Source organism: Papilio machaon, chromosome 5 (assembly GCF_912999745.1).
Source record: "Papilio machaon chromosome 5, ilPapMach1.1, whole genome shotgun sequence".
In the NCBI taxonomy this organism is placed as follows: domain Eukaryota; kingdom Metazoa; phylum Arthropoda; class Insecta; order Lepidoptera; family Papilionidae; genus Papilio; species Papilio machaon.
In genome coordinates this window covers 9,969,656-9,984,717 of record NC_059990.1, presented here as the reverse complement: position 1 = coordinate 9,984,717, position 15,062 = coordinate 9,969,656, and the positions used below count along the sequence as shown (strand labels likewise).

Genomic DNA, 15,062 nt, shown 5'->3' with positions numbered 1-15,062 from the left:
TTCATCAGTACATCGTCGATATGTATGTAAAAATTGAAAGTGAAAGATTAAGGTATATAAAATTCAATCAAGCAAAACTTCGAGCTGAAGAGTATATTCATTTGCGTGATGCAGTAATCGGTAATGTAGATGCAACAAACGTCATTAACAACATCGGTACCACATATATTCTCCCATCATCATATATTGGTAGTCCGCGTCATATGCAAGAATATATTCAAGACGCTATGACATACGTACGTGCATACGGTCGACCAGATCTTTTTATCACATTTACATGTAATCCAAATTGGGATGAAATCAAAAACTTGCTGTTGTCAGGTCAAACATCGATGCATCGCCACGATATCACTGCGCGTGTCTTTAAACAAAAATTAAAATCTTTGATGAATTTGATTACACATTACTCGGTTTTTGGTGAAACACGTTGTTGGCTTTACTCTGTTGAGTGGCAAAAACGAGGTTTACCTCATGCGCATATTTTGATTTGGTTGGTGGATAAAGTACGCCCAGAAGAAATTGACAAAATTATTTCAGCGGAAATTCCAGATCCGAATGTTGATCAAGAACTGTTTAACATTGTTACTACTAATATGATTCATGGTCCATGCGGTACTCTAAACATGATGTCACCATGCATGAATGATGGAAAATGTACGAAACGTTTTCCAAAACCATGTCAAACTGATACTATCACCAATATTGACGGTTATCCATCTTACCGGCGCAGAGACGTAGATAATGGCGGTCAATCGTATGAATTGCTACTGTCAAACGGTGTAAGAGTAGATATTGATAATCGGTGGGTGGTTCCATATTCGCCATTACTATGCAAAACCTATAAAGCGCACATAAACGTTGAACTGTGCAGTTCGGTGAAATCTATCAAATACATTTGTAAGTACGTTCACAAGGGCAGTGACAAAGCTATATTTGCTGTTCAAAATGTAAATGACAATGACGAAATAACACGTTATCAAATGGGTCGATACATAAGTAGCAATGAAGCTGTCTGGCGCATTTTTACGTTTCCTATACATGAAAGGGATCCTGCAGTTATACATTTGGCTGTGCATCTTGAAAACGGACAGCGTGTTTATTTTACAGAACAGACTGCACTACAACAAGCATTAACGGCTCCAAAAACAACTCTTACTGAATTTTTCAATCTTTGTAATCGACAAGATGTTGTTGGTCAATTCGCAAAAACATTAATGTATACTGATGTTCCTAAATTTTTTACATGGAATAAGCAATCGAAAAATTGGGAACCACGAAAACGAGGGATTCCAGTCACAGGATTCGCCGACATATTTATGACAAATACTTTAGGTCGACTATATACAGTTCATCCTAAGCAACGCGAATGTTTTTTTTTTGCGTTTGTTATTGGTTAATGGTTAATGTTCTTGGACCGACATCCTTCCAATATTTACGAAAAGTCAATGGTATTTTATACGACACTTTCTTCGATGCGTGTCGTGAGTTACATTTATTGGAGGATGATAACCATTGGGATCTCACACTTGCAGATGCAGCACTGAGCTCATCTCCACAAAAAATTCGTCAATTATTTTCAATAATATTAACAACGTGTTTTCCGTCTGAAGCATCTGCTCTCTGGAACAAATATAAAGACTCAATGAGTGAAGATATTTTGCATCGGATTAGAATTACTAATCAAAATCCTGATATTCAATTCTCCGCAGAAATATACAATGAGGCTTTAATTATGATTGAGGATATTTGTATTCTTATTTCAAACATGCCACTCATCCATTTTGGCATGCCGGCGCCGAACCGCCCAGCAGTAGATATCATCAACAGTGATGTTCAACGTGAACACCAGTTTGATAAGACTTCGTTGGCTACTTTTGTTGCTAATAATGAACAATTGCTTACAGCTGAACAACGAAATGTATATGATCAAATTAACGTATCAATTGCAGCACAACAAGGTGGATTCTTTTTTTTGGATGCACCAGGTGGCACTGGTAAAACCTTTCTCATCTCACTGATACTTGCGCGCATTCGATCACAAAATCATATTGCATTGGCCATTGCTTCATCAGGCATTGCAGCGACGTTACTTGATGGTGGACGGACTGCGCATTCAGCACTTAAGTTACCTTTGAATGTTCATACAAATCCCGAAGCAATGTGTAACATAAAGAAGCATTCCGGCATGGCTGAAGTTTTGAGAAAATGCAAAATTATTATTTGGGATGAATGTACAATGGCCCACAAGCATTCGCTTGAAGCTCTCGACAGGTCCCTGAAGGATATCAAAGATAATACTAGGTTTTTCGGTGGTGCTCTACTGCTACTGTCTGGTGATTTCAGGCAAACATTGCCAGTAATTCCACGTGCGACATATGCAGACGAAGTAAACGCATGTTTGAAGGAATCTTATCTATGGCGGAGTGTCAGTAAATTGAGCCTTACTATCAATATGCGCGTTCAACTACAAAATGATCCATTAGCGTCAGGATTCTCTGAACAATTGTTAGACATTGGCAACGGTAAAATTCAACTGTATGAAGATACCCAATTTATTAAATTTCCAGAGAACTTTTGCAACATGGTGGCTACCAAAGATGAATTAATAAATAGTATCTTTCCAGATTTAAGATATAACTATACTAATCATGAATGGCTACGAGAGCGAGCTATTTTAGCTGCAAAAAATTTAGATGTAGACGCCATCAATTTTAAAATACAACAGTCATTGCCTGGTAATGAAATTACATTTAAATCAATTGACACCGTTGTCGATCCTGACGAAGTGGTCAACTATCCAGTAGAATTTTTGAATTCTTTAGATTTACCTGGAATGCCACCACATAATTTGCGACTGAAGATTGGCTCACCTATAATTTTGCTTCGTAATTTAAATGCCCCGAGATTGTGTAATGGCACGCGATTAGTTATAAAAAAAATCATGGGCAACATTATTGAAGCGAATGTTTTATCTGGAAAATTCCAAGGTGAAATTGTACTTTTACCGCGGATCCCAATGATTCCTTCAGATTCACCTATACCATTTAAACGCTTACAATTTCCGATCCGTTTGGCATATGCTATGACTATTAATAAGTCACAAGGTCAAACGATGACATTTTGTGGCTTAGATTTAGAAAATCCGTGTTTTTCTCACGGCCAATTGTACGTTGCGTGTTCCAGAGTTGGAAAACCATCGAGTTTGTTTGTTTATACTCCTCATGGACTAACTAAAAATATTGTACATCCAATGGCATTACGATAAATTAAGTTTTTGTAAATTAAAAATAAATAAATATATATGTTATAAAATGTTTTGAGTGCAAGCTTTTTCACCTTTCATTAAAATGAGTTAAAGTTTTCATTTACGATGCTGTTATTTATTTAATAATTTTCATCAAAGCGGTCCAAATTGTTTCAGCTCATTAAAAAAAGTATGAAATTAAAGACGTGTGTACAGGACAACGTCTGTCGGGTCCGCTAGTCTATTATAATAATGTCAATCGAACGTCGTTACAATTTGAATTTTGTAAACGAAGTCTTATATTCATAAAAACCAAAAATGTAAAAAATGAGCCTGTAAAATGGTTTAATTAAATACAACAACTCACGGTAATTCACCTTTATAATTGTTGTTGGCCTTATTGTACAGAACTACAAAGTTTTGAATTTTCACAGGGGGAATATTTGGACACCTATTACCCCTGGGGGTTATATTTGAACTACTCGGAGGGACTAACATGGGTAGTCCTATGTAAATCCAGTCTGTATCTGTATATATTGTAATAATTTTGATTAAAAATTGACTTTTCCCTATTTAGCATTTATTTTGGCACTTTTTTTTTAAAAAAAAAAACAGCATATTTTCGCATATTTTAACAGCACATTTTGAAAGACCGGAGGTGGCAACAGTGGTCCCGACTTTTACTAAAGGAACTTTGTATATTTTATTGTACTCTTTGTAGACGAAGTAGTTACATAGTCTTTGCTATTCAGTTTCCGTGAAGTGGAGGTGACCGAGGTGACAAGTAATATAAATTGGTATCCAAAAATAGTTGTAATACCTAATCATAATGTTTCGTCTCCCATTCGGCGAAAGGGTAGATCCCATGGAAGAAAAAAGACAAGCCAGGGAAAACACTATAAATAGTGTTATAACATTTTGCGTTCTTTGCGCTGCTATAAGAATAGGTGAGTAAATAGTATGGCAAACAATAACCTGTAAAGATATCCATTTCGGTTTTGCCCAATACTGCCCGCTAGTATTGGATATGGAGATGTATGGAGGGAAGATCATAACCTGTTTTGCAAAATAAAAAAACCTCAGACGGGCAAAATCCTGCGTTCCGATCTAAATCCGTAGAATTTCCACCATAAATAATCTGTATGTTTCGACCCATCATAACAAAAAGAAGAAAATCTATATAGCATGGTTTGCTTTTTATCAAAAATTGAGAAATTTGGAACTCTCTATGTAATTACCATTACTGTATGTAATAAGTAATAAGCTACCATTATTTTCAAAACAGCTTTTGCCTGCGACTTCTCTGAATTAAAAAAAAAAGGTGAAAATTATCTCATGAGTTACTTCAGACTATGTTCTATAACTATGCCAAATTTCAATAACATGTTTTGAACAATTATCCCATGGGAACTGTACATATTTCCGGGATTATAGGTCTCTTATGAGTTCCTCCTGACTGTGCTCTACATCACTTATGATCACTATATGAAATATCACTTCTAATCACAAAACTGTGAAAGTGAAAGCTCTCGGAGATCTCAAATATAATGAATGAATACCCTGTATAGAATTTGATGTTCTGCTTAATCTAACTTTGTTGTTGATCAAAAACAAGATTGCCAGGAGTTAGCCAAGCAAACTTCTCGGATTGCAGATTAGACTTGAACCATAATCATTTTATCCTTTAACACCCAGAGAATTTGTAATGCTGCTTATGTAATAACATAATTCTGTGCACTACAAAGTGACAAATAGTTGTTTGTTGCAGCTCCCATGATCCTGGAGCACAGCGGGGTGCAGTAGAGCAGTGGGGCAGTGGGGCAGCGGGTGGGCCTACATGCACAAGTCGCTACCATTTGTTCAAATAAAACAAGTTACATAATAAATTACACTGAAGTTTATTTCCATTGAGGATACAATACATATTGACCGACATTACTCAGCTCGCATCACTTCACAACTTTGTTACAATTCACTCCATCAACATACACATCTTACGCCCAAGGAAATAATTGGCTTTTTTCCATTATCTAGTTTACAAAATTCTAAACTCAGTTAATTCAATGAAATTTAAGCATTCTTACAGTTTATTTATTCACTAAATCCATTTAGTATTGAAAATAAAAATGATCATGATAATATAGAAATTGATTTAAGTTTTTCATACATATATATTTATACAATTTAAACTAAGGTACGCTCACAGAGGACGAGGTGCGGGGCAGAGGACAGGGGAGGGGAGTGCAGCCATACGTACAAACGAACACTATACATTGTATACATTTGTAAAAAGTATCAAAATCGAGTAAATGGCCTACAAAAAAATATTTCGAAATACTAACATTTGTTTAAGTAGTTAGTATAACCCAATGACCGGCCGTAGTCGAGTGTCGCCGACGGCAGCAAACATATCTATTGTTAACTATTCGGCTTAATTATATTTATATGAGATGAGCGCAAAAGGAAAGCGGTGCGAATGTGTGTCCGGAGCACGGGCCTAGTCCTCCGCCTCCTCCTCCTCCGACTCCTGCTGCTGCAACCACGTCAGCCACGTGTTGACCTGTACAGAGAGCCCACTGAGTGCTGCCCGACCGCCTGCGCGTGTCCGGCGTCGCGTTCATTGCACTTACCTGGAAAAGGGCCTCGCCCTTGCCGGGGTAGGCGTCGGTAACGTCCTCGCGCCACCGCAGGAATGCCTCCTCCTCGCACACCTCCAGGTTGTACAGGTACATGAACCAGCGGAGGAGCATTCCTTCACAACAACAACATGCGTTCATTAGACTGCAAGCCGAGGCAGGCTCTTATAGCTATGTCTCTTACTCGTACTAATTAAATATTAAACTTTTTTCTTTACGTTCTTAATACGCGTGATGAAATGATAAAGGTGGAGCTAGTTACAGAGTTATTGTTATAAATCTAGTCTATGATAGTCCAATAGCGTGTAACTTTGTCAAAATACTATGTTTATTTTTAGCAAATTTTATAGGGAACTAAGAAAATGATTTTCTTAGAAACAAGTTAGACAAAGTTTGAGGCTCTTCGTACACAATACAATGTAAATTATTGGAAACTAATAACTAATATAGTGAAATATGATCTGGTGAACTGAGGGTAGCAAATGAGGAGATCCTTGCACCCTATCAGATACCCTGCATGTAGGGTCGCGAGGTTAGAGCTGCTCAACAGAATACTAAGTAAAAAAATCGATTGTTAAAAATATTGATGTGCGTCAGATTGAGACAGAATAAGTAAAAACATTGTACATTTAAAAATGGTTCGTTTATCAGGTTATTGAAGTGTACACTTTCAAAAGAAGAATATATAAGAATAGAGTAACATAAGTATACTTATTATTTTCTGTATGTAATAAAATTATTTGGCCATCTATCACACTAGTAATTGTAAAAAAAACATTACATCTTACTAATATAATAATTGCAAATGTTTAGAAAGTTTATATGGATGGATGGATGTATGTTAGTGCATATGGCAAAACTACCATGGAAGTCATGGTGTGGCATGTTATTGGAGGTGAGATGAGGGGGGGGCGGTCACCTTTGGGGTAGCGGTGCGCGTGCGCGTGCACCTGCACGGCGTAGACGGCGGCCAGCTGCAGGTCGGGGCGGCCCTCCAGCAGCGCGGTCAGCAGCGGCGCGTACGCCTCCACCAGCGCCTTCTCGCGCTCCAGCGCCGCCTTGTCCGCCGCGCCCGCGCCCGCGCCCGCCCCGCCCGCGCCCGCCGCCGCCGTCACGTGTCCCGCCACCAGCGCCACCAACGTGGACACGAAGGCGCCGTTGTGTCGCACAGCCGGCTCCACGTTGGCCTGACACACACACACACACACACAGTCACACCTCTGCTCAATGTTGTACATACATTATGCACATCTTCACTTTATGTTTGCTGACGGCCTTACTGTTTGTATCGACGCGACGGCAGAAAGCGGAAATGTCGTATCTCGAAAATTGGCCCAAATAAGTTAACATCAATTGCTGTAACTAGTAAAAAAAATCAATGAAGTAGTAACTTTAGGACATTCCAATTGATTGGCTCCGATATATAACTAAATATTTTGAGATACGACAAAATTGCTTTCTTCCTTCGATATCTAGATTGAAGTTGACATTTAAAAATATACCAAGTAATTAAAAAATAATTAAAAGTGAACAAATTACATATGGTATCATTTTTTTGGTGATTGTAACCTACAATGTGTGTGACCTACAATGTTAAGACAGATTTTAAGATAACACAAAGAATCAGAGTTAATAAACTCTGCAGTGAAAATGCTAAACCGTTAAGGTGATATCGGGAAGTGCTTCTTAGTCTAGTCATTTTTTTTGCGATTCGGACTAGGAATATATAGAGTCGAAAAACATATCGTCGATAGCGGTGCAGAATATTGTGTTGGATATGATCGTGAATTTATTTGTCCAGCCGTGTGAGGCAAGTATTGTACCTTGATCCAGCGGTAGAGGGCGAGCGGCGCGGGCTCGCTGGCTAGCTGGCGCGCGAGCTGGGCCCGCACGCGCAGCTGCGGCACCAGCGCCGCCAGCCCGCGCGCCTCCAGCGCCTCCAGCGCGCCCGCCGCGCCCCCGCTGCGCTCCGACACGTGGGCGCACAGGTTGATCTGACATCGAGTACACATCGTATATATCATTTTTAGAGTATAATGCGCGGTGTATCGCCAACCTAGCTGTATGTGGATGAATTCGTATCGATTTGTCTGAAATTTACTGCTATTCTTTTAATAAATTAGTCTCCGGGACATATTACCGGTTTCATAAAAATGCAGCGGTCTAGTGAAAAGTAGGTACCTTGCTCTCGTTATAAAGACGCTGCAATCGCTCCGCGCCCGCCAGTCTCTGCAGCCGCTGCAGCAGCTCCAGCAGCAGCGGGTAGTGCTGCCCGCCCTCGCACCACGCGCCCGCCTCCGCCAGCGTCACCAGCCTCTGCGCACGACACATGTACCGCACCGGCTCGCGAACACTCGCTCGAATATAAGACATAATATAATATTTAACATTTACAAGGGCCGTTATATTTTTTGTGGTTTCGGGAGCCCTTAGTCCGGTCTCGAGCGTACCTGCAGTGTGGCGTGCGCCAGCAGCGCGGGCAGACGCTCGTGCGGCCAGTGCGCGTGCACCAGCGCCCGCAGCGCCTCGCCCACGCCCGCGCGCTTCACGCTGCGCACCACAGCGCACGCCGCCGACGCCAGCGCCTCCTCGCCCCCAGCGCCCCCCTCCTCGCCCTCAGCGCCGCCCCCAGCGCCCCCCCCAGCGCCCCCGGCGTCCGGCGGCTCTCCCGTCAGCGCGTGCTCCAACACCGCGGCGATGACGCGCCGCAACACCTGCACACACCCGCCTCGTATTGCACCTGCACGTGTCGCGTGTCGCCGGTGACGTGCACACCGCACCGCACCGCACCGCACTCACACCTCACCTTGTCGGGCAGGTGCAGGTCGCGCAGACGCTGCACGTGGTGCGCCGCGGGGGCGGGCAGCGCGGGCTCGGCGTCCTCTGGTGGCGGGGGCGCGCCGCCGGCCGCCGCCAGCGCGTCTGTCGCCTCCACGGCCAGCCGGCACGCCTCCTCCTTGCTCAGCCCCTGTGATGATACTTCATGTATCGAATCGCTTGACATGGCGAAATCATTTTAAAATAAATTTCTTCGAAGCTATGTGAAAGTTGCATCACAATGTTTTCTTTCATCGCAGAAATGTACATATGAAATTGAAAAATCTAAAAAACCCATACGTGGCAGGGATCAAACCTTCACAAATTTGGCTTAAAAATCAAAATTGCAGCGGTCATTGCGTCGCCGACGCTCTTTCCATTTATATATGGTGAAATTAGAATGTGGGCGCACCTTGTCCTTCTTCGGCTTGTCTTTCTTGTCCGGCGCGGGTTTGATGGTGATGGCGGGCTCCTTGAGCAGCAGCGGCGCGCTCGCGAACGTCGGCGGCAGCACGTCTGCAACATACACGGGGCTGTACTCGCCGCCCGCACCACCTCCTCCACCAGGGGGTGTGGAGTGGGGGGTGGGGGCGGCGCACTCACTCTGCTGCACGGCCGCCAGCGGCTGGTGATGCTGCGCCGGCCGCGACAGCCGGTTGGCGGTGAACATGAGCGAGTTGGCCGCCGGGCGCATCTGCACGTCGGCCAGTGCCGCCAGCGCGCCCGCCGCACGCGCCTTGCCCGCCCCGCCCGCTGCGCCCGCGCGCCCGCCCTCCTATCATAACTTGTACACATTATGTATTTGTAACGAAAAACCAATTTTAAAAATGTTCGCAAATCCGCATTCGTTTTGCGTAATCTCCGGTACGGCTGGACCGACTTCGATGGGAATTTGATGAGAAGCATACATTTAGGTCATTCGTACCTTGGAGGCGGTGCCTTGCGGCTGCGCGTTGTGGTGTTTGTAGTGGGCGTTGTGGCCGCCGTGGGCGTGGGCGCGCGGGAAGTAGCCCGGCGCCGAGCGCTGGCGGAAGGCGTCGCGCGACCCGCCGAACCCGTTGCCGAACAGCTTGTCGGATGCGAGCGGCGCGCCCGCCTGCAGCTGCAGTCCGGCCAGCACGTCGTCGAGCGGACGCGCGCGCAGCCCTCCTCGGAACAGCGGCTCGCGGTCGCGGTCTCGGTCTCGGTCGCGGTCGCGATCACGCCGCGGCGGCTCGTCGTCGGCCCGCAGCTGGTGTATGGGCACGGGGCCCTCGGCGGAGACCGCGGCGCGCGGCAGCCACCCGCCGCGGCGCAGCTCCGCCACGTCGCGCAGCATGAAGCGGATGCGCGGCGCCAGGTCGCGCGACGCGGACAGCGTCTCGATGCGCGCGAAGTACTGGTCCATGAGGCCGCGGCCGCGCTCCGAGTCGAGCACGCGGCCGCAGGTGCGCACCAGCTGCGCCAGGCACTCGAGATCCTCATGGTGCTCGGCGGCCGCGCGCCGCGCTAGCAGGTTCTGAATGCAGCGGTGCAGAATGGACTCCGCCAAGATCTCCAGTTTGCCCAGTTCGCCGATGAATTTAATATTTCCAAGCATCTTGCACTTGGCGAGATGTCGTTTCTCCTCCTCCTCGGCGGTCAACGCCTTGTCCTCGAAGGCCGCGAACGCCTGTACAGTGTGAAGTTAGTGTTAAAGTCGAGTGACCGAGGCTAGGGTGTGCGGAGAGTGAGAGCGGGAGCGGGAGAGGGAGCGGGAGAGCACCTGTGCGCGGTTCTCGAACTCGGTGCGGCACTTGTTGAGCAGCAGCAGCTTGAAGGTGCAGGGCTGGCCGGGCGGCTCGAAGTTGGGCGCCTCCTCGCTGAGCCGCTTGCACAGCTGCGCATACATAGACGAGTACTTGGGTTCATCGAGGGCCTTCTCGAATATCAGCAGGATCACACCTTTAAGCACTTTGTCCGAATCCAGCTCGAGGCCCAGCAAGTCGTCGCTTAGCTTTTGGAATTTTTCTGGAGTGAGTTTGTTTAGTATTCCTCGCACCTGAAGCCAACACAGAATTAAACAAATATGTAACATTTTTATAAGAGGCTTATAGAAAATCTACAAGAGATAAGGATTACCTTGCGGAAGATGACATCGTACTTGGCATCGCCGTCGGGCACCTCGTGGTGCCGCAGCGAGGAGGGCGGGACCCAGCGCCGCCTCGGGGGGACGGGCGTCCGCCCCGCGGCGCGCAGCACGGGCCCCGGTTGCCGCGCGCTCTCCGTCTTGCGGCCGGTGTGTGCCGCGCGCTCCTGCGCCGCCTACCGCTCGCCGGACACTCGCCGCGCACCCGACACTCGCCGCACTGCGATCGCCTCGCACAAGCTCTGCGCCAACAAAACCGATCATATTATCTATTGTAGCAACAGTACACAAAAAATAAATCATTTTATACTTCTTACTTATATATTTTTTGCTTTTACTTAAACTAGCGACCCGCCCCGGCTTCGCACGGGTGCAATGCAAAATATACCTACTACAGAATAAATGCACAATTTATTTAAGGTACTTAAATGGATAAGGATTAATGCTGTATTGTTTAAAATCACTTCGTAAAAGAATAAAAATGGTTATGCTGGGTTATCCCTAAGAGATAGACATATACCATCGCGGACTTTTTTGTTGAACTTTTTAAGGTGAACAATACTGTAGTACATTATTTTGGTCTATCTCGTAGGGTTCAGCCAGCGTTTGCAATATAAGCGCAAAAAAACGTGCTTATTTACGACATCACATTAGAAAACTTTAAATTTATCAGTGTTTCTCTACTATATTATGCATTTATTATACATACAAACCTTCCTTAAGAATCACTCTATCTATTAAAAAAAACCGCGTCAAAATCCGTTGCGTAGTTTTAAAGATCTAAGCATACATACGGACATACAGCGAAAGCGACTTTGTTTTATACTATGTACTTAAATATCGCCCGTTTGTAATTTACTTAGGAAAATTGTATACATTGAGCAAATTGCATATCAATCAATCATTCACAAACTAACTACTTATATTTCTACACTTTGTAAAGATATGTTTAACTTGAGGTCTGTGACGTTTCATCTGATGTCGCCAATGCAGCTAATAAAATGTCGCGACCGATTAGCAATTAAAGGTCATCGCGCATTTATCAACTCCACGCCCAGCAGGCACCGTCCCGCCTCGCGATCGACATGGCTGGCCGGCGGCGGTCGAGCTGATGTCTCGCGGACTGTGCGGCGTCAATCCGTGCAAGCAAGTTTTCTGGTGCTATTTAACCTTAAAAGGTCTCGTATAAGATGAATTTTCTTGCCTACGCAAATATTATATTTTTTAATGAATCCTCCCCGTAAACGAGTATTTTTTATGACTCCATATAAATTCCGCATTCTAATAAGGCAGTGTAAAATGGTGGAATTAATATAAGGCCCTTCCTTCCTACACAAGGCAACGTAAATCTTCGAAATTCGGCGATCTTAGTCGCTAAGCGACTAACGTAATACAATGTCATAGAGGTTCGTACACGGCGTGCGTCGCCGACATTTCTATTTGTCATCGGCAGAGATCGTCGTTAGAAAAATCGCTGCAAATTTCAAGATGGCAGAACAAATCCATACAATTGACACGTAGTCGCTAAGCTTGCATTTACCTAATAGACAATTCGCGTCGACGATTCAACGTTATGTGTACGGAGCGTGCGCAACGCGATTCTCATGACGGCCGAAGATTTGTCGGCGAGCGGCGACAACGTGCCGGGATCATCAACCATTCTACGGGGTAGTTATAGGTGTGTGGGCGTGCGGCGCGGGTCGTCGCACTCGCGTAGCCAACGGGAGAGGGCGAGGGATGCTACTACGGCCGCCCGCGCCGCGGGGCGCTCGGCGGCAGGCCGCATAGAGTCGCTCGATGCGCGCCCTAACATTCGAGTCATCGGCAAACCGCGTCTGTTATCAATTTTAAGGTATGATTGCGGGCGACGTCACTTCATCTCGCACTCGAGTCCCGGTCCTTCCCCCAGACTGCATCAACGTGCAAAAAGATAATTTTGCGAGGTCATTGCACCGGGCGCCAGTCGTCGGCGTGCATATGACGATGGTGTAGGCAGGCAGAAGGGCACGGGCGCGGGCAACGACCCCGCTCGCAACACATTTCGTCAGCAGCACACCGGGGCGAGACTCGGGGGCGAGATCGGTGCAGACCACTCCTCTCCTCTCCCCTCGCCCTTGCCGCATCAACAGTTTTAAATATATCGACAATAAAAATACTATGCTATTGCTCCCTTTTTTATTGTATTTTAAACTAATAATGCATATAGAACAAAACAAGTAATAATATATTATTGTCTATTTACACAATTAATTAAATTGGAGTGTTATACACTCCAGCCAATTCTGCTACATCTGCACGATGTATTTGCGATACTTATGCTTGCATAAAGCACGAGCCACCGACCACAGCCACAAAACGCTGCCACCGGCGTATTTCCTATAATATTCATACATGTATTTGGACTTGCCAAAAATCTGTGTTTTACATCATGCTGAATGCCAAATTCATCAAGATCCGTTCCGAAGATACTTTCAAAGAAATATCCATCCATCGAAACGTTCACATTTACAATATTACTAAGATTATTGCTTTCTATTTCTCCTTTGTTTCCAAATCAAAATATGAATAAAACTTTGAAGCGGCCACATTTACCTACGGTGAGATATAACAGATTTGGCGAGAAAAATTGATATTAAAACATTTTTGTTTTATTAAACGATGAAAAAACTTATAAATTTCTTTTGTTTTTATAAAATAGTACTACAAAAAGTAGTGATAATTTATTGAAACTGAATAATTGTTAATTTAAAGTATTTACTTTAGCAGTAGTTAAGCTGCCGTCAAAGTGAATCTCGCAGGTGTACCGCAGAGCGAAGTCACATCATTGTAAGAAAAAACATTCTAATACTTCCATTATCATGTAAACGTAAACAGCGCTCTGCAGAATAAAGCATTTGAATTAGAAGAATCTTCGTTTAGTATCTTCATCACAGTAGCCTTCCGCGGCTACCTGGGAATGTTGATAAAAAAAACATCACGTGGTTAATGGACGACCTTATAAGCGTTTTATTATTAAGGGATCTGAAGTGAACGCACATGCAGAGTTCAAGTCCGGCCGTGGCGATGGCGACACCCACGAATTACGTTTGCTATCGACGTTTGCAATAAACAGGTTGTAGTTTTAGCGCAAAAATAAATTGGCCGGCTTTATCTGCCGGCGACACGTCAGCCGCGCGCGGCCGTCGACCCGCGCCGCAAGGTCGCCCGCCGCCCGGCTGCGCTCCTGGCCGTCGAGTGATGCTGTGTGACGAACATGAGGCGCAGAGAACGCGGGCGGGGCGGGGGCGCGCCGCTACCATTGACCCAGTTGGACCCGACCTACAAACCGACCCCGCATCCCAATATCATCGCGACGCGCATTGCCGATACTTATATTGGAGTCCTATGGAGAAAGTGCATTCTTTGTACTGAAACGAAAAAACTTCATAAACCAAAACGTCCTGCCATATCGTAACAGAGTACAGAAATGGCTTGCACTAACTTACCCTATCAAAGTCCGTTATAAAAATCAGAGTTCTACCGCCTTCGTCCTATATTATTCGTTACGAAGTTCATTTTTACAGTTTATTTGAGTTGTACAGGTTTTTTTTTACGTGGTATAAAACACTTTTGTGTACATATAAAGTTTTATTTTTGTCTGTAGAATGTAATAACAGAGTATGGTTGTACAGAGCCAGAATACTATTGAATTAGTCAAACCCAACTAAAAGCTTAAAAAAAGCTTTATTGATAAGAAGAACAATAATGTTGATAATGTACTAAAGGTTAGGGTTAATTAGGTAGATTGTAGGTACCACTCTTCTTGTTAATCAACCTCCAGGAAATTAATCAAACAAAAAAATAAATTCATGGGGTGATTGTAGCTTGTGTCTGATTAATGTTGATTGTGATCATTTACTTAGGTTATGCTGTCACCTAGTTAGTAGTAAGTGATATAGATTCTGCAACTCTACAACGGACATATATTTTGCATGAGGGTAGGACATAGATTACTCCAGCCAACCCGACTAACCAAGGTGGCCTCCGAAATTGATCTTGAGCCGAGATGCCATGCCCTATAATTGGACACTGCTGGCATTCCTGGTATGTTACCTAGTGATAACTTACGGGTACATTGCCAGATTAAGTAAGTTTGCATATTTCATCAAAATTAAGCTTGGCAACCCTAAAGCATTTGCAACATTGAATGTTGTGTTTATGTCATTCACATACACATAGACAAGAATTTTCAATATTGTGAGAACAGTACAAGAGTTGC

The 15,062-nt window shown here is 44.5% G+C and overlaps 1 protein-coding gene across 1 annotated transcript; it reads right to left on the bottom strand.

The window, feature by feature from the left end:
• Positions 1 to 5,368: 5,368 nt before the first annotated feature.
• Positions 5,369 to 10,928, bottom strand: LOC106709569 (eukaryotic translation initiation factor 4 gamma 2). The gene is made up of 12 exons (XM_045677942.1): positions 10,798 to 10,928; positions 10,442 to 10,717; positions 9,623 to 10,348; positions 9,301 to 9,472; positions 9,110 to 9,213; positions 8,687 to 8,848; positions 8,331 to 8,594; positions 8,062 to 8,196; positions 7,704 to 7,874; positions 6,800 to 7,067; positions 5,875 to 5,996; positions 5,369 to 5,804 (listed from the first exon to the last, which is right to left on the bottom strand). The coding sequence occupies exons 2-12, from the start codon at positions 10,565 to 10,567 to the stop codon at positions 5,742 to 5,744; spliced, it is 2,313 nt and encodes a 770-aa protein (XP_045533898.1). The 5' UTR covers positions 10,568 to 10,717; positions 10,798 to 10,928; the 3' UTR covers positions 5,369 to 5,741.
• Between the last annotated feature and the right edge of the window lie 4,134 nt (positions 10,929 to 15,062).

Bases quoted from the DNA above. Each gene is read 5' to 3' on its own strand.
- LOC106709569 (XM_045677942.1), bottom strand. From the start codon at position 10,567: ATGTATGCGCAGCTGTGCAAGCGGCTCAGCGAGGAGGCGCCCAACTTC. The intron at 9,214-9,300 runs GTGAGTGCGCCG...TGTATGTTGCAG, and splicing joins GCTGGCGGCCGTGCAGCAGA to ACGTGCTGCCGCCGACGTTC. The intron at 8,595-8,686 runs GTGAGGTGTGAG...GGGTGTGTGCAG, and splicing joins ACCTGCACCTGCCCGACAAG to GTGTTGCGGCGCGTCATCGC.